The sequence below is a fragment of the Lepisosteus oculatus genome, chromosome 15, assembly GCF_040954835.1.
Source record: "Lepisosteus oculatus isolate fLepOcu1 chromosome 15, fLepOcu1.hap2, whole genome shotgun sequence".
In the NCBI taxonomy this organism is placed as follows: domain Eukaryota; kingdom Metazoa; phylum Chordata; class Actinopteri; order Semionotiformes; family Lepisosteidae; genus Lepisosteus; species Lepisosteus oculatus.
In genome coordinates, this window is record NC_090710.1 from 1,600,400 (window position 1) to 1,628,136 (window position 27,737).

At 39.0% G+C, this 27,737-nt stretch overlaps 1 protein-coding gene across 2 annotated transcripts; it reads right to left on the reverse strand.

Moving 5' to 3' along the window:
- Positions 1–6,531: 6,531 nt before the first annotated feature.
- LOC138223161 (uncharacterized) lies at positions 6,532–22,739 on the reverse strand. Of its 2 annotated transcripts, XM_069179126.1 has the most exons (10): positions 22,479–22,739; positions 21,987–22,170; positions 21,370–21,562; positions 20,340–20,405; positions 16,741–16,876; positions 15,943–16,121; positions 13,614–13,768; positions 12,129–12,273; positions 11,292–11,407; positions 6,532–8,281 (listed from the first exon to the last, which is right to left on the reverse strand). In XM_069179126.1, exons 3-10 carry the CDS (start codon positions 21,416–21,418, stop codon positions 7,538–7,540), a joined length of 1,590 nt encoding a protein of 529 aa, XP_069035227.1. In that variant the 5' UTR covers positions 21,419–21,562; positions 21,987–22,170; positions 22,479–22,739; the 3' UTR covers positions 6,532–7,537. The 2 variants fall into 2 exon arrangements, with proteins under 2 accessions (XP_069035227.1, XP_069035228.1); XM_069179127.1 differs by lacking the exon at positions 21,987–22,170.
- Positions 22,740–27,737: the final 4,998 nt, after the last annotated feature.

Genomic DNA, 27,737 nt, shown 5'->3' on the forward strand with positions numbered 1-27,737 from the left:
AAGGGGAGAAGAAGAGAGATCCTGCCTGGGCGTTACCTGAGAGGTGATGGCCGCCAGGCAATCATGTGGCTCCCCCTCGTCCTGAGTGGGCAACAAGGTTGCAGGGTTTAACACTGTGCATCGCTCGATAGTAACATGTGGCAGAGATAAAAGGACATGATGGTAGTGAAGAGTAGACGCGGAAGAGAAATGTGAAGTTTTACTCTGAAGGAGGATAGAAGCCACAGCATGTGGAACCAAAAGCTTCAGTGGACGATAACAAACCAAAGAGGCCGAAGCCATGACAGCTGCAGCTGCTGCCGCTACAGCACGTAGGCAGGCTGGGAGGCCTCTGGTTACAGAGGTCAGTCGCTGAGAATAATAAGCAACTGGTTTAAGACGGTCTCCGTGCTCCTGTAAAAGGACAGCACTGTAGAAACCAGCCTTCTCGTCAACACATAAAGTGAACCCCTTAGTCATATCAGGAATGCCCAAAGCAGGGGCAGACATCAGTGCAGTCTTGAGTTCAACAAAAGCGTTTTCCGCTTCTTCAGTCCAAGTCAGTCTGTCAGTCATATTCAGGCCTGAGATGTGTGCCATGTCAGACAATGGCTGTGCTAGTTTTGCATACCCGGGTATCCACGCCCTACAGTAACCTGTGCAGCCTAAGAAGGACATCATCTCCTTCTTGGTGCGGGGTTTTGGAATTTTTTGGATCGCAGTTATTCGCTCTGTGCCAATGGAGCGTGAATTTTCAGAAATGTCATGACCTAAATATCGTACATTCTTTTTTACAAGCTGCAGCTTTGATAGTGAAACTTTATTTCCAGTACTGGCAAGATAATTTAAAAGATCTTTAGTATCCTGAACGCAAGCGCTTTCACTCGGAGAGCAAATCAACAAATCATCAACATATTGCACTAGTGTACTACCGTTTTTAAACCCAAACCCTGAGAGACAGTCCTGCAATGCAGAGGAAAATATAGTAGGAGCCTCGGCATACCCCTGAGGCATACGAGTCCAAGTATACTTTTTTCCTTGAAACGTGAAAGCAAACCAGAACTGGGACTCAGAGTGTACTGGGATACTAAAAAATGCATTTGCCAAATCTATTACAGAAAAAACCTTTGAGTCCCCGGGGATAGATGACAAAATAGTGGTTGGATTTGGAACAACAGGAGCTCGAGCATATATGGCATCATTTACTGCTCTTAAATCTTGTACAGGGCGCCAGGATTCCCCATCAGCCTTTTTCACGGGGAACAGCGGAGTGTTACAGGGAGATGTTGGGCAGGGAATCAAAATTCCTGTGGCGACCAGCTGTTCGATCACAGGTTTAAGCCCAACCTCAGCGTCTGGCCTGAGCGGATACTGGGGCTTACTCGGCCTATAGGTGGACTTGGGTTTTACTTCGAGCGGGGAAGCCCCCTCCATTAATCCCACATCATATTTGTGAGCCGCCCAGAGGGAGCTGGGCACCCCCTCTAGTGCGGGATGGGAAGTGTCAACAGAGGTGGACACAAACAATGCACCCATCTGATCATCTGGAGCCGTGAGATGCACCGTCCTCCAGGTCTGAAGGATTGCTGAGCATGGGCACCAACTGGCCTGGAGGGTGGCATTATATTTAACTCCCCTCGAGTCTGGAGCTGACCACGAACAGCTCTCAACACACCGTTGGACAAAACTGCCCACGTCCTGCCAGCGAAAACCTGATGCTTTAGCAAGGGAAACATGAGGGTGCGTTCCCGCTCGATAAAGTGTCTTCTGCTCCTCTGTTAAGGTAATAGCTAACGCTGCAAAGTCTGTCGAAATTAAATACCCATTGCTTTTTATCCTGTCACTACACTGTCCATTCCCGGACCATGCTGCCTCAAATTCTTCATCTGGACCTGCAAAACTAACCCTTGCTGTACAATGCAAATTGTTCACGTCTTGAAAATCACCTTGGCCTGACCACAGTCTTTTTATTTCTTGTAAAAGAAGCTGTGGTGTTTGTTCCTCATCCTGCACTAAGTCCCAGCTGTAGTAGTAATCAGGGACCGTGGGTGAGTGTTGCATTAACATGGTGCGTGGCAAGCAATTTTCATTGCGGGTTAGCTCAAGCCCTTTTTCTGAACAGACAATGGTGAGGCCCATTTTGCAGAGCAAATCTCTGCCACACAGATTAACAGGGCACTCTTTGGAAAGGAGGAAGGAGTGGTTACCAGGCCCAAACCCATGCTGCTGGCATTCCACTGTCAGGGGTGCAGTAAAATAAGACTTTGTGGGATTACCCGTTACCCCTATTGTTAAAATGGATTTTGAGGAGGGGTCGAATCTATAGATATTGTCTCTGAGTAACGAATGCGTGGCTCCAGTATCCACTAGAAACTCATAAGGATCTCCATTTATGTATAAAGTGATCTTGGGTAGCTGGGAAGGGGAAGAGAGGGCAGGTAGGATAAAAGTCTCGGTGCCCTCAGGCCCTACCTCAGCTTGCGATGAACGTCAATCCCTTTTTTCCTCCTGCCAGGGTGAGCTCACGGTTACCTCAGGTGGAGGTGGTGGTGGTAGGTCCCAGTTGTCGCCGCCGCTTCTCCGTTTCGCTGTGTTGTGTTCAGGGCAGTCACGAGCCCAGTGTCCCGTCTGTCCACACTTGAAGCAAGTCTGGAAGTCCCCTCTCGGGCTTTTGCTTCTTCCTCTTCGGCCACGCCGGGCGCGCTGTCCTCTCCCTCTGTTCTGGTCACCCTGGTAAAATTGTAACTGAGCCATTTGCAGCTGGTGAAGCTGATAATAATCCTTTCGGGCTTTTCGCTCTCTCTTGTCTGTGAGCTGTCTTTCAGCATGATAAGCATGGCGACATACTTCTGCTAATCGGGCAGTGTCCCAGCCTATACAGGTAGCTTTTACCATGCCACTTATTTCTGGAAGCAGTCCCTCTACAAAAAGGTTAGTGAGTTGGGTTTCATAAACTGATCCTGCCTCTCCTGCTGAGGGTTCAGACAGGCCACTTAGATTACTGAAGAGAGGAGTCAATCTCTCCAAGTAGTCATTACAGGTTTCCTCAGGTTTCTGGGTACATTGTCTTTCTCTAACTTGCGCCTCAATTTTCCACAACTCAAAACACTTCCAATCGACTTTCTTATTTCCCTTCTTCTCTTTTTCTTTTAACTGTTCTTCTAGTTGTTGTATCTGCTTGGTACTAAAACTACCATTTTCTGGAAAACCTAACTTACTCCACAACGGAAGACACTTTATTCCCCTTTCTCCAAATTCCCTGTACATGTACTTCGCTGGACCGCTCGGTCCTGTTTTCGTCTTTGAATTTTCATTTCCCATTTTTACCGATCGGTGCCTTACTTTAGAACCTTATCACATTAACTACTCCGCAGAGCAAAAACCACACGTCTGTGTTAAGATAAGTTCTTTATGAGTCCCGGACTCATCAAACCGCCCGCGTGAGAACACCCTCACCGGCCTCCTCTTTCTCTGCTATAAAACCGCAGAAATTAATCTTATAAATCGTTTCAAAACAAAAATTCGTTAAAAGGATCACTTACTGCCGTCAGACAGCCGTGAATTCTCCAGACGCGTCTCAGGAAGGACAAACAGTTTATCCTCCGAGGTTCGTCCAATTTTCTAAAATTGTCCGGGCCCGGATGGAGTTTCAGCAGCCGTCCGCGTTCAGGTTTGTGATCCCGGACGAGCCCCCAAACTGTCGTGGAAATTTAACTATCAAGGAAGCCACAAGAGAGAGTTCTCACCTGAGTAAGGTCTTTATTTCAATATTGCAATATTGGGAGCCCTGCTGCCACTTCGCAAAGTGCATCAGAGACTCAGTTAGTTACAAGCAGTACAGGGTTTTATAAGACGTTGCGCTGTAAAAAAAAGTTCAGCACTTGGTCCCTTCTAAAACTTCCCCTTTCTCTAAAAGAAAACAAATTACCTCATAGAGCGAGAGAAAAACACTAGATTTGTTATTCAAAGTTTATCTGTTACTTTCAGCTAATTCTAATGACCCAGACAGCATATATTGTTTTGGTACATTGTCTTCTAAACTAACCCAAACAGTGTACCTTGTTGACGAACTGTTTTCTAAAATTCTGCACATACTGTAGCATAGCAGTTATATCCTTGAAATATTATCTAAAAGCACCAATATATTTTTTTGCAAAGCTCTCTACATTTTTAAGAATCAATTAACTCATTAGATTTCCACTACACCCTATCTGTAGATGGTTCTGTATTTGAGATTCAGTCTAAATTGAAAAACCTTGGGGTGATATTTGATTCAGGCTTAACATTTGACCCACAGGTACAGCATATTGTTGAAACATCTTTCTTTCACCTAAAAAAAACTAGACTATGCCCTATGTTATCACTAACTGTGGCTGAAAAACTGATCAACACATTTGTCTTCTCCCAAATTGACTACTGTGATGCTCTTCTCGCTGGGGTATCTAAAACCACATTAAACAAACTACAGTATGTCTGAAACACGGCAGCCAGAATCCTGACTAGGTCTAGTGCAAGTGATCACATTACTCCTATCCTGGAGTCCTTGCACTGGCTTCCTGTCAAGTTTCATGTTGACTTCAAAATCCTCATTCTCACCTATAAGGCTCTGCATGGCTTGGCACCTCAGTACCTGTCTGATCTATTATCGCCCTACTCCTCATCTCACAACCTTCGCTCTTCTAATTTTGGTCTCCTAACTGTCCCCAAAGCTTGTCTACATTCTATGGGTGACAGGGCCTTCTCCTGTTATACCCTTAAGCTCTGAAACTCTCTCCCCAAGGATATCAGAGACTCACCTTCTCTAAACTCCTTCAAATCCAGACTCAAAACCTTCTTTAGAAGAGCCTTTACTTAACTGGTTACATTCTTTACCCCTGCTCCTACTGTATTTAGTGCCACCATCTACTGTCTCCTCTGTGTATTCTCATCATGTTTATCTTGTGTATTTTTATTGTTTATCGTGTATTTTTTTTATTTTTAATTGTTGTTGTTGCTGTTGTCATTCTGTTAAGTGCTTTGAGAAGCCACTTTTAAAGGCACTATATAAAATGAAGTTTATTATTATTATAAAAGGCATGATTTGATCTAAGAAAGGGCTTGTTCCATGTGTTCAAGCTTTTGCACCAGAAACAAAATCAAAACACTGTTGTATACATAGAGAAGCACTCGCCCTGCACAACATGCATGCAGACCTAAAAAAAGTACTTGATGAAGCCTTTAAAATTGTAAATTTTGTAAAAGGCCGCCCTCTGAATGCCCGGGTTTTTTCTCAGCTTTGTGATGAGATGGGCAGTGATCACACTCAACCCCTTTTTCACACTGAAGTACGGTGACTTTCTGGTGGAATAGTTCTCAATCGCCTGTTTGAGCTTCAGGAATAATTTTTCTTGATGAAACCTTTAACCTGCAGGACCGTTTCTATGACAGGAAATGGCTACGTAAATTAGCATACAACGGAGATATCTTTGCTCATTTAAACAATCTCCATATGTCCTTGAAAGGGAAACACATTTCTATTTGACAAATTCTTTCTTTTTTTCAGCATGGAATACACCTATTACTTGAACATTTCTATATTCCATGTTCAAGACAAAGCGAACGGCACAATCACAAAATTGCAACTGTGGCATAAACGTCTTAGTAGTGGTGAATTGGATTTCTTTCCATCTGTTCATGAATTACTGTAGTAATAAATTCGGCTAACGCAGTTGATAGTGATGTGCTCCAAACTATGAAGCTACATTTGGAAAGTTACAGAAAGATCTTCGTATTTCCCTGAATTGGATAAGGATAAGGATTGGATAAGGAACCCGTTCGTTATCAGTGTTCAAACATCGCCAAATAAGCTCTCACATTCAGGAGAAGAACATCTCTTGGTACTTGCTTCAGATGGCTTCCTGAAAACAAAATTTGAGCAAAACACACAGACATCATTTTGATTGGTCATTAGTTCTATATATCCAGCTTTGTCGGATAAAGCTGATAAGTATCTTTTTCCCTTTCCTACTTTGCATTTGTGTGATGTTGCATTTTCTGCGCTAGTTGGCATGAAAATAAAAATATGAAACAGTCTTATTGACGTGGAGCCACATCTACATCTAAAAATGACAAATATAGACCCAATCTCAACACAAGCAGTTCCATCCTTCACATTAAACAGTTTTGTTATTGACAATTTCAATATCATTATTTTATTTTAGTTTTTTTAACTATTATTTCTAATGTACTATACATGTATAATGTGTATAATATATTAAGTATTAAGAAATATATACCATATTTTCTCTAGCCTAGATAAAATGGTATTATCACTACCCCCAAATTACCTTTGCCCGAAAAGGGATACGCCAGTAAGACAAAAATCTCAAAGGGGTATGCGATTATTGAAAGTTTTGGAAACACGCAATATATATGTGAATTGTATTTAAAATCTTCTTCCTGCATTTGTATCCCACTGGCAATATCCCACAAAACCCACATAACAAGAAAAAGTTCCTTATGTTGCTATAAAACCTTCAGACAATTTTAAAATAATCATTTAACAGTCAACAATTGTTTCTATACTTTATTTTAAAAGAATGCTTTTATAAAATATCCATTTATATTTAAGATCAGCCATTCTTACAAGCAATGTATAATGAAATGTCACAAAAATTCAAAACCTGAGACCTCCAGAACTCCAGTCCCACTACAAAGCTGTAGTCTGGAGGACTGTCATTTCACATAATAGTTTAGATTAAGGCACCGGAAGTCATTTCCTGCAGACAACATTTCCACTACCTTCAATGCAATTCTGGGATCAACATGTCTAGTTTGAAATCTCACACCTGAAGAAAGCTTCACAGCTGAAACATTGTTTTCTCTCTTCTCTTTTCAGCATGGAATAAACCTATTACTTGTAGATGAGTGGGCCAAAATTCCTCCACAGCGCTGTAAAAGACTCATTGCCAGTTATCGCAAACGCTTGATTGCAGTTGTTGCTGCTAAGGGTGGCCCAACCAGTTATTAGGTTTAGGGGGCAATCACTTTTTCACACAGGGCCATGTAGGTTTGGATTTTGTTTTTCCCCTTAATAATAAAAACCTTCATTTAAAAACTGCATTTTGTGTTTACTTGTGTTATCTTTGTCTAATATTTCAATTTGTTTGATGATCTGAAACATTTCAGTGTGACAAACATGCAAAAAAATAAGAAATCAGCAAGGGGGCAAACACTTTTTCACACCACTGTATACTATATATATAATCCTCTCCAAATGTTTTCATCCACCTGGTAAAACAGGAAAAATAATTATTTGACAAATATGTTTGTGCTCTAAGCACAGTAATAATGATTATAGTTTAATTAATCATAAATCATTCATACTGTATATGATCTTTTGTTATATGAGTTTGTGTTTGAATCTGTAGGGCACTGTATAGACATTATATTACGGTATACTGACCACAAAAATATGTATTGAAACCTGGTACCTCTAACAAGTATCAATATTCATGATCTATTAAAAACTCAAAACACAGAAAATAAGTACACATCCCAAAATACAAAATGGACAAACTCAGCGTCTCATATACACACAAGGCTCAGTGTCTTCCTCCTCCTCATCTTCTGAGTCTGAACAGTAAGTCTGCGCAGGGCCCTTGCTGGGCTCTGTATTGGGCTCCTGTGTGCCCCAGTCCACAGCCTCCACTCTCACAGGGGACTGTATCAGTTCATCCTCCAGCTGCTGTTCCTGATCCTCAACTGTTCCAGCTTGGAAAGTCATTGAGAATGCCTCGTCCTGGCATCCCAGCTTCACCGAAAACAGGTTGACAGCTAGAGAGATTTCTGCCTCCTCTCCGGAATCCTTACACTCTGTTTCAGGTTTCTGAGGTTCTAGACCAGACTGGACTAGAGGCTCTGAGATTTCAGCTTTGGACACATCCAGAGATGGCTTGTATATGAGGTCTGTGGCTTGACCAGAGTCATCATTTGTCTCAACCACATTCACACAAGGGTGCTGAACAGGACAGCTTTGTTCAGAGCCTTGCACAGAGTCATTGTCTGTAAAGGACAGAGTGCCCTCCAGAAGTGGGGTGGATTCTTCACTGAAAGGCTGTTCAGCCAGAAAGTGACGTGCTCTGTGATGGTACAAAACCTCTTCCTCATTCTCACTATCCTCACAATCGCTGCAGTACACAGAAGACTGACTGCCCCTCTTCTCCTCTCCTCCCTTCCTGTGGATCTCAATGACACAAATAGGGGAGCACTTGTCTGCAACTGAAAGGCTGGTGATGGCCTTGTTGTGAATATAAATAGAAGTCTGCAGGAATAAGAAAAGAGATTGTTGAGGTCACTTGGGGTGATATAATTTGTGGCACACTATACCACAGAATCTGTACTATTATTACTGCTTTTGCTAATTATACTAATGATTAAGATTTGCATTTAATTAGTAAACTATTCATGTTTGCAGATAATACCAATACAGGAGGATTAGAAAGTACTAAAGAAGAAGAAGATGAAATTCAGAAAGAATTAGATGGAATGCTTCAGAAACTACTTTGCACCTTTAATACAAGAGCAGAGTAGTAAAAATAAGTGATAAATACAAAATAGGAAACGCAAAGCTTGAAGAGGCTACATGTGAAAAAATACTTAGGTGCTTATTTTGACACAATCCAGGAATAATAATATTTATTATAGACAATACAGTGAAGCAATAAAATTAGGTAACCAAAATGGTAGGATTTATAGTTAAGAGTGGAGACTTTAAATGAATATACATTATGTTAAAACTGTAAAATGCACTAGTAAGATCCCTTTCAGAATATTCTTGAACCAGTGAAACATAAACCAGACAAGTGGAAACTACGTGGAACTGTACTGAAAAGCGAAAACAGGAGTCACCTTCTTTACACAAAGGACTGTGAGAATATGGAATAAGCTACTCAGTCATGTTGTTGAAGCAAATACTCTGGCTCTTTTAAAAAAACAACTGGATGAGACTCTAGGTGCCCCTCTCATTTTCTTGTCATTTCCCTATATGTTCTTAAATGAAGTCAAGGAAAAATTACAGTTCAGTATAAAAAGTGACATTTTCAATGTGTGCTCACATACAGTATTGCTTTTTTATAAATTGTGTAGTTTCGAAAGCAATATGAAATATTAAGTAAATAAAATTAAAATATGTTTTATAAAATAAGGTTTGATCTTAGTCTTCACCACAGATTATATCAAAGTCTCAGACAAATCTCCACATCCAGAAGGTATGTAGTTGGAAAGCTGAAGGCACATATTTGGTCTACAGTACTCATCTCAGAGAGACCCAGGCCACTCAAAGCTTTCAAAATCTGTAAATATTTTTTTTAGCGCTGCCCTATATTTTCAGGCAGGAAGCCAAGAGATGTCAGGGCAGGAGTTCTGATTACTTTAATTTTTGTACATGATCAGACAGAACACTACTGAAATTTACTATAAGGTAATACTACATTAATATATTTTAAACAAAATGGGAGTTGTACATTTGTTTTTAATGAAGTGTAAGAAATTAAAAATGAGAAGTTGTATATTTTGGGAATATATGAGAAGGCTGACTACAAAAGAGTGCAGAACACACACTGCAGTCAGAGGTTTGCATGCAGGGAGACCACAGAGAATAAAAACAACACCTGTGTCAAGACAGCAACAGGAACAAGGGTAAATGCACTGCAAAGAGAGGCATTCAGAACACCTTTGTCTTGCAGGCACTATTTTGTACTGTATATGTATTTATTAACAGTGAAATTTGAAAATATAAAATTTCCTTTATGCCAGTCATGGAGTTGTGTCCCTTCACTCAGATTAAGAAACAGGCAAACACTCAAGGAAGTCATATGAATTTCGGTCACCAAATTGCAAAGATATTTTCTCTTTACTCTGCAATCAGTGCAGAGAACAGTTATGTCCTACACTGACAAACTGAAAGAGCTAAACCTTTTCAGTCTTGAAACCAGAAGACTATGAGCAAATTCTCATTTGACCCGATAACAAATACTCAACATCTTTAAATTCATTGTTAAAGTCAACCCAGCATTCTTAAGATTGTTCCAAACACTGAAAACTCTTTGCATAAAGAAGTCCCTCATTATCTCAGATTTAAATGTACTTCCATGTAGTTTCCATTTTGTGACCTCAAGTTTATGTTTCACTAGTGATTCTGAAGACATCCACTGGATTCAGTTTATTGGAATTACAGCACAAATGACAATGCTCAGTAACAGCAAGCTCTTTATGTCCCCATGGAATCCCTTGCCAACCGAGAGTTTACCAAACGTGAATCCAAGTACCTGCAAATGTACTCCTGTATACCGGCTGGTCTACAGGGACAAGTTGTACTAAAGAACTCATGTGCATTTAGATGTCCTCGTTACCTCTCGCAAGTGAATGTTTTAAGTGCTGTGCATGTTTCACGATGATAGCTGATTCTACCATGATAATGAGTAAAATATAGTTAAACATTTTAACTATATAAAATACTGTTTCTCAAATATAAAGTACTTATTAAGCAATTAAAATGCTTCTTAAGCAAATGAAAAAGGGTGAAGAATCTAGTGTTGTTAAGCATCTCTAGCAGATACTTTGCAAAAAGATTAAAGCAACGGTAGGGCAGATTATTTGGTGTTAATGTACCCATGATTTGCACAATTAAAAAATTAGGCTGCTATCAGAGCAGAGTGATGGTATGCCACCTTCGCTTATATTTTCGTACATGCTACGTGAGCCGAACACTAAAAAAATGGAAAAGGTGTTAAAAATTTGATAGGAAGACCAGACACAAAAAGTATGCATATAATATGTAATAAAGCTTGGAAAGTTTACAATCATTTTCTTAATTCAGTCACACTGATTGAAGGTAAAAACATTAAAAAACTATTAATTCTACAATTGTTTACAATTTATTTAAGGCAATAGCATTGATAATTTCTTGTTTTTTTTATATCTAGAGCATTTCACTTTAGTCTGGTCTTTTCATGTGTTCATTTATCTGAGGTGAAAAAAATATTTTTTACAGTTTTCATAGATCTTTTTGAAACTTAAGGTCCCCTAACACTGTGTTTTACAGTCATATTGTCAGGAATGAAACTGAAACTTGTTGCAGTTGGCAAAGGAATTAGAGTACCAGGAATTTATAATATGCTGAGAAACGTCTTGGAAAAAATAAAAATAAAAAAAACATAAAAGCTCAAGAAAAAAGAAAATCTATCAATAATATGCAAAAGCAAAATGACAAGCTGACATCCTTTGTTTTGCATGAGCTCTGTCTATAGAGGGAGCAGCACATGTGATCTTACCAGTGTTATTGGGAGTTGCAGTCTTGGCAAGCATAAAAACCCAGTGTATACAAATAATACTACACACAATAGGGACAGCACGACCAGGAAACAGAACACCCCTCCAATAAGGGACTCTGGAAGACAAAGAAAATGTCTGTTTACCTCTGCTAATTGACAGAATGTACCCTTATCCAGCATATAATAACACTCTAACACTGGAAATGAATCCAATTTAGTAATGGAAGATGTAAATCTAAATAAACATAAAAAAGTGTGGGCACTGCAGTATCGAACCCTGTCAACACTCAGTGAGGAAATACAGAAGAGTCCATTTCAACACAACATATATACAAAAATCCACCTTTAAGTAAAGCTATATTAAGGATAAACCAGTTTGTAACATTATTTTCATAATGGACAGTGTTCTTCCAACAGAAAAGACCTTAAACTAAAATCTTTAGCAAAACAGCAAATACCAAACAGTCTGCTTTCTTATACACTGTAATTCCAGTTCACTATATTTTGGGGACTTGCCTACACATATAAAAAAATCTCAGAACAAAATACCAATGGATATATAATTGATATATCAATCATATATAGTGACATATATATATGTCAAAAAACAGGAACTATGTGGACTATGGAGGTACTGTACTGACATCAGCCCAAGCACTGAATCATTCTGGATGCATCAATAAAATCAAAATCTGACAATAAGTCTAAAACTGAGATGGGGATTTCCCTAACATAGACACAGATGACAATATACAGCTATTTATTCTTAGTCAAAAGTACTCAAAATGCATACACAGAAATAGATATAAAACATTTTAGCAACATTAAATACTCTACCATGTCTCTGTAGATTGCTTGTGAAGGCACAGGATTCCTCAGATACTCGTGAGATGTGGTCAAGTATTTGGACTGTAATGCAGTACTTCTCACCAGACTCCAGCTGGTCAATAGTTTTTTTCAATCCTTTCATTTGTACTTGGAACTAGAAAACAAAGGCGACAGATGTATTCAATACATGGACATTTTAAAAAATCCTGGTGGAAGTAAAGCATAAGATAGACTGGAACACTGAAAGGCTGCACTCGGGACCTCGAAATCCTTCAAGGAAGTTTGCTATTTTTCCCTTCTAATATAAGATGATCTGTTCTAGAAGGACAGGGCAACACACATGGAAAAATAACAAAAGAACAGTACACGGTCACTGAATCATTGTACTGAAGAACCACTTGAAGTGTGGTTACAGAAACTATGTACTGATATTTATTTTTTTGGGCAAATCTGTCCTAATAATGTCCCAAAACATATTAGACTTTTTCATAGTCTTGTCAGTGAAGTAACCGGGGGAGATCTCCACATTTATTTTTAAAAAACTTGTTGCTCTGGCAACCTCTGTTCTATACATCCAAATTCAAACAGCTTTATTGTCATGACCAGAAAATGACAGTGTTGCCAAAGCATATACAACATTTACAATATAAATACATCAAAGGACATTTTCATACAACACATAGAACATGATTGAGAGACAGGCTCACTGCTCCTCAGGCTATTCAGAGGTAATCTTTCTGAAAGTCACAAAGGATATCAGAGAATCTGGATTTATTAGACCTCAAACAAGTTTTCTTCAAAAACCCCACAACATCAAGTGTGAGACATTCTTGCATAGATGGACATCAATATGCATTTTATGTTGGTGTTTAAAACACATTCTTATGCCATTTGTTCCCCTTCTCACTTTGTGTTTAAATACATGTTGTGTCTTTGGCCTAAATGGGACATTTCTGAAAGCAATGCAGGGCTGTGACTGGATTATAAAAAAGCACTTGAAAATGATTATTTAAGAGCAGAGAAGACACTGTTTGTTCTACTCTCTGGATGTCTGTCCCAATAAACTTATTCAAAACTGCACTGAACTGCTTCCCTCCACTGGATTGCCAATGTGATGAGTGCACCTCTCTTCAGTCCCTGACGAATTTCAATCAGTCACCCATGGCCTCAGAGCAACCACAACACCACTTGCCAGACAGTGATAAACTCCGTTACTCCAAAAGACCCAGTCTTCTTTTGTGCGAGAATACTCCTTCCTGTTGCCCTCGACAGGATGAAATCATGGACCCTCATGGGAGCTGGCTTGGAGCAGACACAGAGCCAGCACCAGACAGCGGCAAACTCAGCTATGCCAAAAGACTAGGTCCCCTGCCATGGCAGTATTCTGCACCAGATAGGTTTCAAAGGGGATTCACTGTAACTGAGTCCTGTCACATTAGAACTGTTTTATATCAGTTTGTATGAAGCAAAGGTTAGTGGCTGTGGCTTGCTTACCTTTGAGCCATCCCTGGTATTGTGTATTTCCAAATTGTATTTCAATTTTTCATAAAATTTAATGATGTTTTCTTCCTCTTCTCTGCCTGGTATCAGCTTTACTTCAAGACAGGTCCCACAGCCCGAGAGCAAGACAGAAGGGGGATCCAAGTGTGCTACAAGGGGAACGAGGTTAAAAAATGTAAAGGTTTTTGAAACCACTATTTTAAACTAATAAAATGCAAAGAGATAAAAATATGCGGTGGAGTGGAGTGGAGAGTGGATACACATCTGAAAAGTAAAACTGTGAAACTCTATCAATTAAAGAAAATCTAAATGCAGAAATACTGTATGTTCTCTTGGTGTCTGGTACAGTGACGCAGTGGTTAGCATTGCTGCCTCACAACCTGCCTTGCGCCTGTTGCTTTCCAGGATAGGATCCAACTCCTTGGTGACAATGAATTGGAAGGCACAGTTAGGAAATAGACGGATGGATCTGTTCCATGGAATGCTACCGTAAGTAATTATTTATTAATAGCACTCATTAATGAGCAGTTCACTTCATCAGCTCTTTCATAATCACTTATGATTACTACGCTGCCAAACCTGACAGAAAGTTCACTACAGCTCAGTTCCCTATTCCAATCAGAAAATTTGCAATACTGCAGTTAAAAGCAATACTGCAGTTAAAATGATTGTATATTTCAGTCACACTTCCTTTATTAGTTTACTGAATCCTTCTGCTGACTGCTGTGGATTTATTCACTGTGTCACAACATGTCCTGCATCTGAGGATACAAAAGAGCTGAGATGACTATCTCATTCAAATTATTAGGTATTTGAGATTGGATTTGGCTTTTATGTCACTTAGCACTGTATTAGGCAACTGCTGGTGACCCGAAAAGCTGGTTGATATGGGAATATGAAGTCCTTCTGGGTTCAGTTCCAAAAATGACATTTTCAGATAAGGCCTGGATCTGAATTCGATTTACCCTATTTTTCTTGTTCATCCATGACCCTAACTGCTCTATATTAAATTTCTTATGATCTCTTATACAACATAATATACAGATAGAGGTAAGGCCAATCATACAGGTTTTCAAATCCCTTTAACCATTTAAGTTTAACAAAAGATCCTCACTTAAATTGAGCCTGCATTTCTACTGCTTTCAAACTATACATTTTCAGTCTCCTAGTCACTAAATGTAAGAAACAAATCTATTTGATTTTCAGTGCATTTTATTAATTACACCTTTTGCAGTGAGCTTCTCTGAAAATATATCATAGTACAATAATACGCTCAAAGGCATTGTTGAAATCCAATCTGCTTCAAAGACTTTGATAACAGTAATAAATTAGTTTTGTTTAAATCTAAGTTTCTCTCCGACTCTACATATTGAGCCTTCTGAGAATTTATTGGAAATAAACTGAATCCCAAATTAAGCCATTAGAATGCTGAAATTGTCCGTGTTCAGTACAGATTACCAAAATCGCTTTTGCTCAAATATTGGACTTAATACAGTTCATGATGGCAGGAACTTTTGTGCGGTCATACTATTTTCAAAAGATCCTTTAAGAAAGTTATTAATGGTATGAGAATACACTGTCTTTAAAATCCCTCTATGGAACAAGCTACTTAATCATGTTCCTGAAGCTGGTATTCTGTTTTCTTTCGAGAAATGACTAATCTTGGAGGAATTAGCTACTAACTACCAAGCAGGCTAGATAGGCTTAAATGGCCTCCTCTGTCTGTAACTGTTCTCATGTTCTTTTAATGATCTTTCTGTCAAAGTCTTTAAAAAAACAATGCTTTCAGCTAATGTTTAATTATTTCAGAATTAGAAGCAGACTAGCACATTGAATACAACACAACCCATTTCCCTATCTGTACAGAAATAACATTTAATCTAAACAGTACAATAGCACAAAAATGGGCAGATTTATTTAATATAGCTTGAGTTGCTGGAATAAAAACATTGTTAAAGGTTTTGTCAGGTTGTGGGTTCAGGTCAGGTTCTGCAGAAGCATTGTATTGGAAGTGAAGTGTAGAAATTGGGCCTATGCAGAAGTCTAGGTTGCAGTATTAAGAATCAAGTACATTCAAAATCAAGACTATCCAAATAACAGAAAAACACACACAGTAAGTTCACATAAACACCACAGAACAGGAACTGTCATGAGATGACAGATACAAAAAAAAAACATCTCAAAGATGCACTGTGAAAAAGCTTGGCCACTAATGTTCAACATTTTTCAAAGTGATTTGGCTCCACTTTGTTATAACATTTTTTCAAAAGGTCAACTCAGAATTCACAGCTGAAATATCAGTGAACATGAGACAAAGACTTACTATGTTTTATGGGATGGAACGCCTTATCCATATCAGTCCAGGTTGACTCCTGTGTGTCACTGTAGGCCTGGACACTAGCAAAGTACTCGTCCTTTATATTTTTAAACGCCTCCGTCAGGTCACATTCTCTTGGATTGCTGACATTCTGGCAAGATGGAACACTGGTCCAATTGCCTCCACTGCAAAAAAATCCACATCTGGCATTAAAGCTTTAGGCATTAAAAAAGGTAGAATATTACAAGAGACAAGCAGACTATAAACAAAGCATGAGGAAGGGAACCTCGTTATAGATGAGATACAACTCAAGCAGACCCGAGTAACGATAAATGACCTTACTCATCTTTTAGAATGAGTAAGGATGAACTAAATCTCCTCAAACCTTCAAAAGCAACATTGCTAAAACAACAATCACATGAAAATAGCTAAGAACAGTGAAAAGCAACATATAATTTATTTAGATGTGTAATGCACTGTATCATAAGTCTCTCTGAAAATAAATTACCAAAAGAAGATCCATCATTTTCTCTAGATAGGAAGAGTGCCCTGGTGGGACAATTATGTTGACATACTACAGAGTGAAGGGAGCATGTGCTTAACTGCAGTGAGTAATGCATGTAACTATTTTCCTTAAAGCTTTTAACTGCAGTATATTATATAGAAACAGACTTTCATTAACAGGAACATGGAAAGAGAAAGACAGCCACCAACACTGATTAGCTAATTTAGGTCTTTTTAAACTACAAATGTAATCTTAGCAAAGCCTTATAGTTGTATAAAATAAACATGGTGAACACATACTTAAGAGCATAGATTTTAACTCTGTACTGAGTTCCAGAAGATGATCCAGGTCCGGATTCCCACTTCAGAGTGTGAATGAAGTTGTGAGAGATAACAGTCACATTGAGGGGTGCAGGTAGTCCAGTTTTTTTCAGGGCTACAACAGTAAACAGCAATAAACTGTTATGCCACAGACGCTGTGTTTATGTGTGTCTGAGAGAGAGAGAGAGAGAGAGAGAGAGAGAGACGGGTACTCCTGCTCTGAGCTAAAAGTCAAAAAGTTCACAAACTTTTAGACTAAAGGAAAATGGCCTTAAATATTTAACTATATTGCTATAATTGGGCTATAAAAGGAGGGTAGCTATAATGTTAAATATTTCAGGTGTTACACTTCTATATTAAAAACAATAAACATAGAAGGCACAGAGGTGTTATAGGGACAGGAATAGTAATATCTCTAGTATACAAAAAGATCAACAAAAACAAACCAAGAAGTCTTATTTCTATTACACGGAATGTCATCGAAACAGTAATTAGAACAGAACCATAGTGAAATATTGTTCTGATGGATAGCCAACATGGACTGCTACTTATTGGTTAATTAGGGGCAGCACAGAGGCAGAGTGCTTAGTGTTGCTGCCTTGCAGCACTGGAGCTCTGGGTCCTGGGATGCTATCTGAGTGGAGTTTGTATGTTGTCCCCGAGTTCACATAGGTTTCTTCTATGTACTCCAGTTTCCTCCCACTGTCTAGTCATACTGGTGGGTTAAATTGCTTCTGGAAAAACTGTCCCTGGTGTGAGTGTGCGTTTGTGTGTGTCTGTATGTGCAATGTGATAGACAGGTATTCCATCCAGGCTATCTTTGTGCCCATTGCTTGTTTGGGCTCCCCTGAGACCCTGGATTGGATAAAGTGGTTAGAAAATGAATGGATGGATGATTGGATGGTTAGTTAATTTAGACAAAAAACAATAAACAGTGGCAGTGCATGCAAACTGAGTATTTTACATGCCAAATTTAGTTTATCGTAAAGTAATTACAGGTAAATATGCAAACAGAGACGATGTAATTAGTATAACCCCAAAGAGATTTGTATTAGGATCTTTACCATGCCTAATGTATATCAATTTATCTAAATTCTGATACTACTATTAGTAAGGTAAGAAGATTAAACAGGAAAGGGATGAGACAATGACATAGAAGCAGCGCAGGAAATTATGTTAACCAGCATTTACACCACAAATGTTGCAATAGGGCCACCACAGAGCCTGAATTTGTTGTCTTTTTTTAATTAAAAATATATAGGAAGGCACATTATACACAATTAAATACACATTTACATTTGTCTCAAAGCTACCTGGCAGTGAAATGCATTCTCCTTTTCAGCATCTTCTCTAAATAACAGTCATAACAGGCTGTGTTTTACAGTACACTGCTGCTTGTACTAGAACTTTCTAGAAATTGGTATTTTCCTGTGTAGACACTACCCTGGCTGGTTCCGAAGAACTGATTGTGAATTGTAGGTAAAACACATTAAAATGACAGCTTTAAAAAAGAGTTTAGTAGAAAACTATAGTCTTTTCTGTCCCACTGGCTTCTATGTTCCATACAGACATTAATCGTTTTAAAATTTCTAACGGTTCAATAAAAGTACAGAAGCAATGGTAACAAACATTGCCTATATACTGGGGAATGTAAGTAAACAACCAGATGACTGCTTTGTATTAATACATTTTATAGATGCCAACTGATTAAGAAGTAATTAGGTCATATCTTTTCTTTTGAATTCCACAACAGATTAAACCTGTTCAAGTGACTATTTTTAAATCACTACCAGAAATATTTTGCAGTAGTACAAACACACAACACAATTAAAAAATATTTTCCAAAAAGGCATATTTTAACAATTATTAAGGCCACTATTACTACTATTATTAAAGCAAACAGTCATGTCACCCTGCAAATCACAACTAGCAACCCACTGACGCTAACCAGGTGTAAGCCTGGCCAGTATGGGAGACCTCCTGGGAAAAACTAAGGTTGCTCCTGGAAGAGATATTAGAGGGGCCAGTAGGAGGTGCTCAACCTGCAGTCTGTGTGGGTCCTAATGCCCCATTATAGTGAGAGGAACACTATACTGTAAAAAGTATAGTCCTTTGAATGAGACATAAAATGAAGGTCCTGAATCCCTGTGGTCTTTAAAAATCCCAGGGCCTTTTTCTAAAAGAGTAGGGGTGTTACCACTGTGTCCTGGCCGAATTTCCCCTCTGGCCTTTACCAATCATGGCCTCCTAATAATCCCCATCTATGAATTGGCTTCATCAGTCTATTATTTTCCCCATTGATAGCCACTGTATGGTAACTGTACTGTGTGCACTGTGGCTACTGTCACATCATCCAGGTGGGGCTGCACACTGGTGTTGTGGAGGGGAGTCCCCATAATGTGTAAAGCTCTTTGAGAGGAGTGTCCAGAAAAGTGTTAATAAGTGTAAGGAACTGTTAATTAGAATTATAGAGTTTTTCTTTTCTTTATTATAATAAACACTTTAGAAGTCGCAAAAATCTAGCTAATTTTAGCCCATCACTTGCACTGTGATTTATATACTTATATCATTGGTTACTATTTAATAAAAACCGTTGAAAAAACATTAAATATACAATTAAAAAACAAAGGATATTTTTATATCGTATTAAAAGTAATGTTTTCCTTATAAATGCATCTGGGACTTCAATCTGACTTGCTTCAAAACAGTTGCTCTCCCACTGTTTTGCAATTTGGCTCCCTACAGTGTTCCTACTGACAAATACCAAACACCACTCACAATCAGAGGAAGAAGTTTCAGAAACATGACTGTTACTACTAAGCAGAGAATACAGGCACAGACACAGGACTCATGTTCCAGTCTGTCAGACAGCTTCTCCCTCAACAGTGTTTGCTCAGTTTTGCTGGGAGTTTCTGGTCATTGATAGCTAACGTTACAGCCCAATTAGGAGGCCTTAACCAAACACATATGAAAAATCAATGCACCGTACGCTAAATTAATATGGCTGTTATGTACTGTACTGAGTTACAGTACCTCGGTTCAAAGGATAGAGATAAAAGGACAGTTACACCATATTTCCTTTTTGAAGCATTTGATCAAAGTTTGAACACTTTGCGACATATTTTGTATAAGGATATACAAACTCTACAAATATCACAAAAAATAAATCGGTGCATTGTCGCAACGATGCATTCATTGTTGTCATGGGCATCTTGCAGATATATTTTGTATTAGGATATACAAACTCTACAAATATCACAAAAAATAAATCAGTGCATTGGCGCACCAATGCATTCATTGTTGTCATAGGCATCTTGCAGATATATTTTGTATTAGGATATACAAACTCTACAAATATCACAAAAAATAAATCGGTGCATTGTCGCACCGATGCATTCATTGTTGTCATGGGCATCTTGCAGAAACTGCACAGCCAAGTTTGTGATGGGGACACTCTGGGACCCTCTGGAAGCACCTGGGCAGGAGTTATGGTACAAACTACCAAAAGAGAGAGGAGAAGAGAGGTGTTGCAGAGGCCTTCCCTGCATTAGTAACCCGCTTTATAGGTAATGTCTGACCTGTGCCTTCTCTGGCCTCCACACTCTTGCCTTGGCTCTGGGCATTTTCTCCAAATGAGTGAGGATCTGTTAACAAGACAAAGTAAGGTGTCTTAGAGATAATAAGAGGAAATGGGAAAGATCTGTATTCAGAAAGAAATGTGAGGAAGAAAAAATGACACAGAATAATAACAATTAACGAGCACACTTAAGATTTCTACTATAGCTCACCTTACAAAATGATAAATGCAGGCAAACCAATATGGTGACAGCAGCTGGCTGAGCAAGACATTTTGGGGTTTTGAGATTTCTGCTGTATCTGCTACTATTTAATAACATGGGGCAATCGATTTCATCACATACTTCTCAGACTTTTGCCTTTGTCACCATTTCCTTTTCTATCTAAATAGTCGCATGTGTTGCTGTTCGGCCATATTTTACATTTTCTAATGCAAAATACTGCTTTATTCAGTAACCTAACATAAAAATGGGAAGTCGTAATGCAAAACCCTTGCCAGCAAAAAATGGACTCTGTAATCTCATAATCCCCAGAAATGAAGTGAATTTTTTGTTACAGAGAAACATTTTGTCCTTTCCATTTAAACTTTTAAGGCCTCTTCAGCACTGATCTCTTGAATTGACTTTGACTGCCGGTCCTGGAGTAGCAGTAAGGCAAAACAAAGTGAAAAGTACTGATTCCATTGGCAAAGATAAAGAGAAAAATGTACAGTACGTAAAAGTGAATAGTAAAAGGACAGCCTGTACAGTTATTTTGCTACTTAACAGCAATGCCGTCTCCAGATTTTCCAAAAACATACATAGATGTGGGCATCCCACATTTCCTTTTAGCTGAGATTTACTTTGAAGAAAACTGAGCAATGTTATACATATCAAACACTATTTAAAATCACCTTGTTAATAATTACAAATTATAAAAATAATAAATATTCCAACTATATAAGCAGTTTCCACGCATAGTTTTAGACAATGCTGTGGAGAAATAATTACCGAGGACCTTTTGTTACAATGCTGTTGAGGCACAGAAACTTACCAGCAGAAAGGACCTGGAAAAAGCAGAAGATCCATACCAGGGGAAACATCACTATACAGGTAATCTCTTGCAGGATTTCCCCCTGTTCTCCTGTGGAATGCTCATTTTTGACAGGGGAGTAACTGAAACTAACCCTTAATCCCTGTCATGATCACCAGCTCCTGTCCTTTGCTGAGGCCCAATTGCCAAAAGCCTAAAGAAGAAAAAAAGTAAGAGTCTGTAGGTAACTGCTTTATCCTTGGAGAATTCACATGAGCCAGAGCCTAACTTAGACAAACAAGCACAAGATACAAGAGTATACCCAGGGATACCAGTCCATCACAGGGCAGGGGGTGTAGAGATACATGGACAGATTGTCTTTGGATTTTATATCATGATCAAGTCATTATCATAGCCTCCAAAACACCTGAACTACAGATGAATGCGAATAACAATCGTAGAGATGTTAAAAGAATTCCTGTCTAGTCTTAAGAGCTACAATTGCCACTCGTGTGTCATGTTATTAAAGCTGTAGGACATTTGTAAAAGAAATAACTTCGTTGACTCCTATCTGAACAACAGGGAGTATGAATAAAAGTGAAAATGAGTTCAGCCGAGAACGCGGTGGACGCACTTACCAATTTTTTATATTTTCATGTTTAATGACCATGAATCAGCTCTTGTTAATTAAGGTTCTTTGATTCTGTCGCAGTAGGTTGTAGCCAGCTACAGACCGAGTGCACACAGCGTAGCCATAAAGTAATAAAAAAGATTTTGTACATCGGCGCTTCTGCAATGTTTTCCGCAAATGAAACAATGTCACTGCATCAAAAAAGATACAAAAAGCGAAAGTGGACAAATCAGTGATTTTTTTCCACAAGAAGCATGAGACCAGAGAGAAAACATGTAACGAAAACGTTAAAAGAAAGCAGAATTGGTAAATCAGGCTTATTCATTTTCTAACAGTACAGTCCCGACTGCACACAACTGTATTACATTTTTACTCTAACTGCTGCTTAGTTCGTAACAGTATGCGGTTTTACACTTCATATTCATATTTAAATTTCACAATAAAAAAAAATCGCGCACAACAACCTTTTCTTTCTCAACAAAAATGAAAAGAGGCCAACCTTAGCCAAATCCCGTTTGATGACAATCAATGTACTATCCACAGCGCTTGTTTTTTTTTCGCCATTTTTGCCAAAAGGCTTCAGCTTGACTAATTGGATCTTGCTCTTTCGGTTCAACTCCGTTAACGACAAATAAACGTATGATTATATTGACATAGAATTTGTTCTATTTACTATGACCTACATGCAACAAAATAACGAATCAAAAGAATTAATCTCTCGGTCTTCATATTTGTGCCGATTTCTAAGACATCCGCTTCAACTTTAACCTGCTTTAACAGAACAGTTTGCCAATCGCTGTCTGGAAGTCACGTGGTAAGATGCGGCCGCTTGACAGGCAGGCCTGTAGGCTTTTTTTTATTAAAGAAGACAGCTCGGGAATTTCCAGAATTGACGCAAATCGATAGTTTAAAGGGTAATTATCTGAACGACATGGCGGTACTGTTTTCACACGCCTTGAGTTAACTATATTTTATGTAAAGAAGACGTTTTGTGTGCTAGTCTTTTATGCGTGTTAAAAAGTCGAAATAATATAAATGATATTTCTTTTACAATTTTTTTTTTGGTGGCTGCGTGAAGTTACACTGAGGACTGTGAAGTAGTAGCAGAGGGGGCCTTTTGTGCAATATGCTTTGTCATAGCAAAGAAGGCTGACGTACAGTAAGTGACCTCACAATTTGCACGTCTGTTGGTACAGTACTTGAGCCTCATGCAGCACTAAGGGCAACTACAGACCTAGCTAATGTATCAATTAATGCTGACCCAAAGGATAGAAGAAGAAGTATATCACCCACATTTTAGATTTTGAGCGATGTCCTTCTGCAATATCATCTCAGATTACCAAATGCATGTTTGAGCAATTCAATGCCTCTGCTACAAAAATGTAAGCAAAGATGTATTGCCTTTCGACTGTCAGAAGATTTGGAATTATAAGCCTACAGCTGGTTGTAGCTTTAATTCTCCATTTAGAACAAAATATACAGTACAGATAACTACTGGGAATTGCTGTGCTACATAGGCTGCTGTGTGAAAAAAAACTTGAAATTACCATTTCTATGCATTCTGAACATTAGAAAGCACAAGATTCATCCTTCTAAGGAACTGATTATTTCCTAAATAATTTCCTATTGTGATTCCAAGTTGTAATTGCACTAAAAGTTGCACAGACATTAAAACAATGTTTTAATAAAACGTTTTACAGTTTGTAGCCAGCATACTGTATATGCAGCAATGCAGCAATGTTATACAGTACAGTATATAGCCAGCAGCTACTGTACTGTATATGAACTCCCAACTGGCAACCCACTAAAGGTAAGCAGGTGGGAGCCTGGCCAATACCTGAATGAGAGACTTCTTGGGAAAGTGAAAGTTGCCGCTGGAAGTGGTGTTAATGGGGCCAGTAGTGGGTGCTCACCCTGCGGTCTGTGTGGGTCCTAATGCCTCAGTATAGTGACTGGGGCACTATACTGTAAAAAGGCGCCGCCCTTCGGATGAGATGTAAAACCGAGGTCCTGACTTTCTGTGGTCATTAAAAATCTCGGCGTTTCTCAAAAAGAGTAGGAGTGTAACTCCTGGCCAAATTTCCCATTGGCCCTCACCAATCATGACCTCCTAATAATCCCCATCTATAAATTGGTTTCATTACTCTGTTCTCCTCCCCACTGATAGCTGGTGTGGTGAGCGTTCTGGTGCACTTTGGCTTCTGTTGCATCATCCAGCTGGATGCTGCACATTGGTGGTGGTGGAGGGGAGTCCCAATTACCTGTAAAGCCCTTTGAGTGTAGTGTCCAGAAAAGTGCTATATAAGTGTAAGTGTATTATTATTGTTCTATCTCATCCTGTTCCTAGGTCCCCCTATCAATCAGAGATTCAGCCAAACCTGTTTGCAACCCTACACATTAACCCAGAATGGTGTGATAATTGCCCGGCTCTTATGTTTAGAGGGCCGTTGATCAGGGAAAGACACACAATCATCGCTAAAGTATCAGTGGCTCATCAAGAGGCAATTAACATCCATACAGCCCTCAACACCTGCTGCTCACACACCCATTCTTTTCACTCTGTGACATGCAGATTTATTACCCATATAACAATGAATAAGTGAATCCCCATAATTAGTATTGTAGCATGTCCTAGCTAGTGCAAGATAAAGGCCTTTATTTTAGTCTAACTGCAGCCTCTGATAAGATAGCCAAATAAACAAGTAGATAAATCTAGAAAGTAGAAAGACAGTGGAAAGACTGAAGATCCAATTTATGGCCACACCATGCTAATAGATTAAAATAATATTAAAACTTAAAGCTCACCTTAGCTTTTTATATCCACTTGAGCAGGATGCAATGACAAGAGAACAGAGGCTCAGGATCTATTTTTTTTCTGCATTATCTGGTAGTAATAGCTAGACAGGAAATAACAACAGAGACAAGTAGAGACATCTTTACTACAGTAGAGGTCACCTTGAATTTACTGAGATAACTCAGAATCTCAGTTTGTTCTATCATTTAATCACTTGATTTTTTTGTGACAAATTTTCTGTCCAAAAATACTCAAATCTTTAAACAGCTAAATGTATGCACTTGTGAGCAAGAGTCTCCTACTGGTGTGATACAGCTGCAAGGGCTGGTTAAATGAAATCATTTAATTTTTTTCCCATTGAAATGTTCCACATGCTTTAGTCTATTCACACTCATTTCATGCCATGTAAATTAAGCACCCACAGTAGTTTGATGATGTAGGAGATCACTATATATCTGTTTAAGTCTGTTTAAGTCACTGAACTTATGGTTATAATAATAATAATAATAATAATAATAATAATAATTGCTTATTATTAAGCACTTATAAAGTGCTTTTCTGGACACTCCACTCAAAGCGCTTTACAGGTAATGGGGACCCCGCTCCACCACCACCAATGTGCAGCCCCACCTGGATGATGCGACGGCAGCCATAGTGCGCCAGAACGCTCACCACACACCAGCTCTCAGTGGGGAGGAGAGCAGAGTAATGAAGCCAATTCATAGATGGGGATTATTAGGAGGATATTAATGGCCAATGGGAAATTTGGCCAGGACGCCGGGGTTACACCCCTACTCTTTTCAAGAAACGCCCTGGGATTTTTAATGACCACAGAGAGTCAGGACTTCGGTTTTACGTCTCATCTGAAGGACGGCGCCTGTTTACAGTATGGTGTCCCCGTCACTATACTGGGGCATTAGGACCCACATGGACCGCAGGGTGAGCACCCCCTGCTGGCCCCACTAAACCCTCTTCCAGCAGCAACCTTTGTTTTTCCCAGGAGGTTATCCCCAGGTTTTCCCAATAGAGGTTATATATCTATTTAATTCATTGCATGTCATTTCTGTTGCACCATGCTATAACCCAATCTGTCACAGAACATGGTAGTTGTAAGTATTAGTTAAGCTCTTGTAATAACTGGAAAACCCCCAGAAAAAAAAAGGTCTTCTATTCCTGATATTTTATGTTGGTTGTATAAAAATGAATAAGTGCGAATGCATATGCTGTTTTAATCTGGCCATTTAGATTCCTCCATTATTATTAGGACTTTTAGGGCAATCTGGATTTTTTGTCAATACAAACAGTTAATTTTCAGAAAGAAATCATGGGCTCTGACAAAGTGTTTTGACTATATGAACACTGATCACCTTCCACACAGGAATCTATCTACACCATACCTCAACTGAAACTACAATGTGCAGCTAGTACTTTATAATGCTTACTTTGAGTTTGGAAGCCATTGAATAATGTTAAAATATGAGAAGTTAAATCTGGTGTTCCTAAGGGGTCAATACTAAGCCACCTACTTTTCAGCATTCACATGTTTCCACTTGGTCAGCTTTTAAGATCACATGGCCTCAACTATCACTTTTATGCTGACAATACTCAAATCAACATCCATACCAAACCTCCATACCGGCATCACATTCTCTCCACTATGCATATCATTTCCATATCTCCTCCCTCCTCATCCAACTTCTCTGGTTCCTGTCTCTCCAGCTTCTCTCTTCTTGACTCAGCATCCCTAAACAAACTAGTTACGCGCATTAAACCCACCACATCTATTTTAGATCCCATTCCCACCACTTTATTCCAGTCCTGTTTCTCTTCTCTCTGTACCATTGTCCTCAATATTATACATTAATCCATGAGCACTGACATTGTACCAACAGTCCTCAAAACTGCTGCCATTACCCCTGTGCCAAAAAAGCCTAACATGGCTCTCGACAGTCTTAACAACTTTCGCCCCATCTCCAACTTACCATTTCTCTCTAAAATTCTAGAATGTGCTGTCACACTTCAGTTACATAACCACCTCATGACAAACAACCTTTTCGAATCCCTCCAATCTGGCTTCCGTCAACTTCACACCACAGAAATTACCCTGGTCAAAGTCACCAACGATCTCCTAATAGCTTCTCATTCTGGTTCTCTTTCCATACTCATCGTTCTTGATCTCAGTGCTGCCTTTGACACTGTTGACCATAACATCTTACTTTCTCGTCTCGAGACTGTGTTTGGAGTTTCTGACACTGCCCTCAAATGGTTTAAATCTTACCTCACTGATCGCTGTCACTTTGTCTCTCTCAATGGGTACAGGTCTGAAATTGGTCTTGTCAAGTCTGGTGTCCCACAGGGCTCAATACTGGGCCCCTTGCTCTTTAGCATTTACATGTTCCCACTTGGTCAGCTTTTAAGATCACATGGCCTCAGCTTTAATTTTTACACTGACGATACTCAAATATACATCCATACCAAACCTGACACTGATGTGGCTGTCTCTATTCTATCTAATTGCATCTCTGACAAAACTTCCTTCATCTTAACTGTGACAAGACCAAAGTCATGCTTATTGGTATCCCCCATCAACTTCATAAAGCCAGTCCTGTAACCCTATCTGTTGATGGCTCTGTACTTGAGCTTTAATCAAAATTGAAAAACCTTGGGATTATATTCGATTATGGCTTAACATTCGACCCACATGTGCAGCATACTGTCAAAACATCTTTTTTTCACCTTAGAAATATCTCAAGACTATGCCCTATGCTATCATTAACTGTGGCTGAAAAGCTGATCAACATATTTGTATTCTCTCGAATTGACTACTGCAATGCTCTACTCACTGGGGTATCTAAATCTACTCTGAACAAACTGCAGTATGTCCAGAATTCAGCAGCCAGACCAGGTCTAGTGTTCACATTACTCCTATCCTGGAGTCCTTGCACTGGCTTCCGGTCAAATTCC

What these genes read in the sequence shown, in the direction of transcription:
- LOC138223161 (XM_069179127.1), bottom strand. Translation starts at nt 21,418, where the DNA reads ATGTTTCCCCTGGTATGGATCTTCTGCTTTTTCCAGGTCCTTTCTGCT. An exon ending in GTTAAAATCTATGCTCTTAA is followed by an intron (nt 16,122 to 16,740) that starts GTATGTGTTCAC and finishes ATTTTTTTGCAG; the next exon opens with TGGAGGCAATTGGACCAGTG. An exon ending in ATACCAGGGATGGCTCAAAG is followed by an intron (nt 12,274 to 13,613) that starts GTAAGCAAGCCA and finishes TTTGTTTTCTAG; the next exon opens with TTCCAAGTACAAATGAAAGG.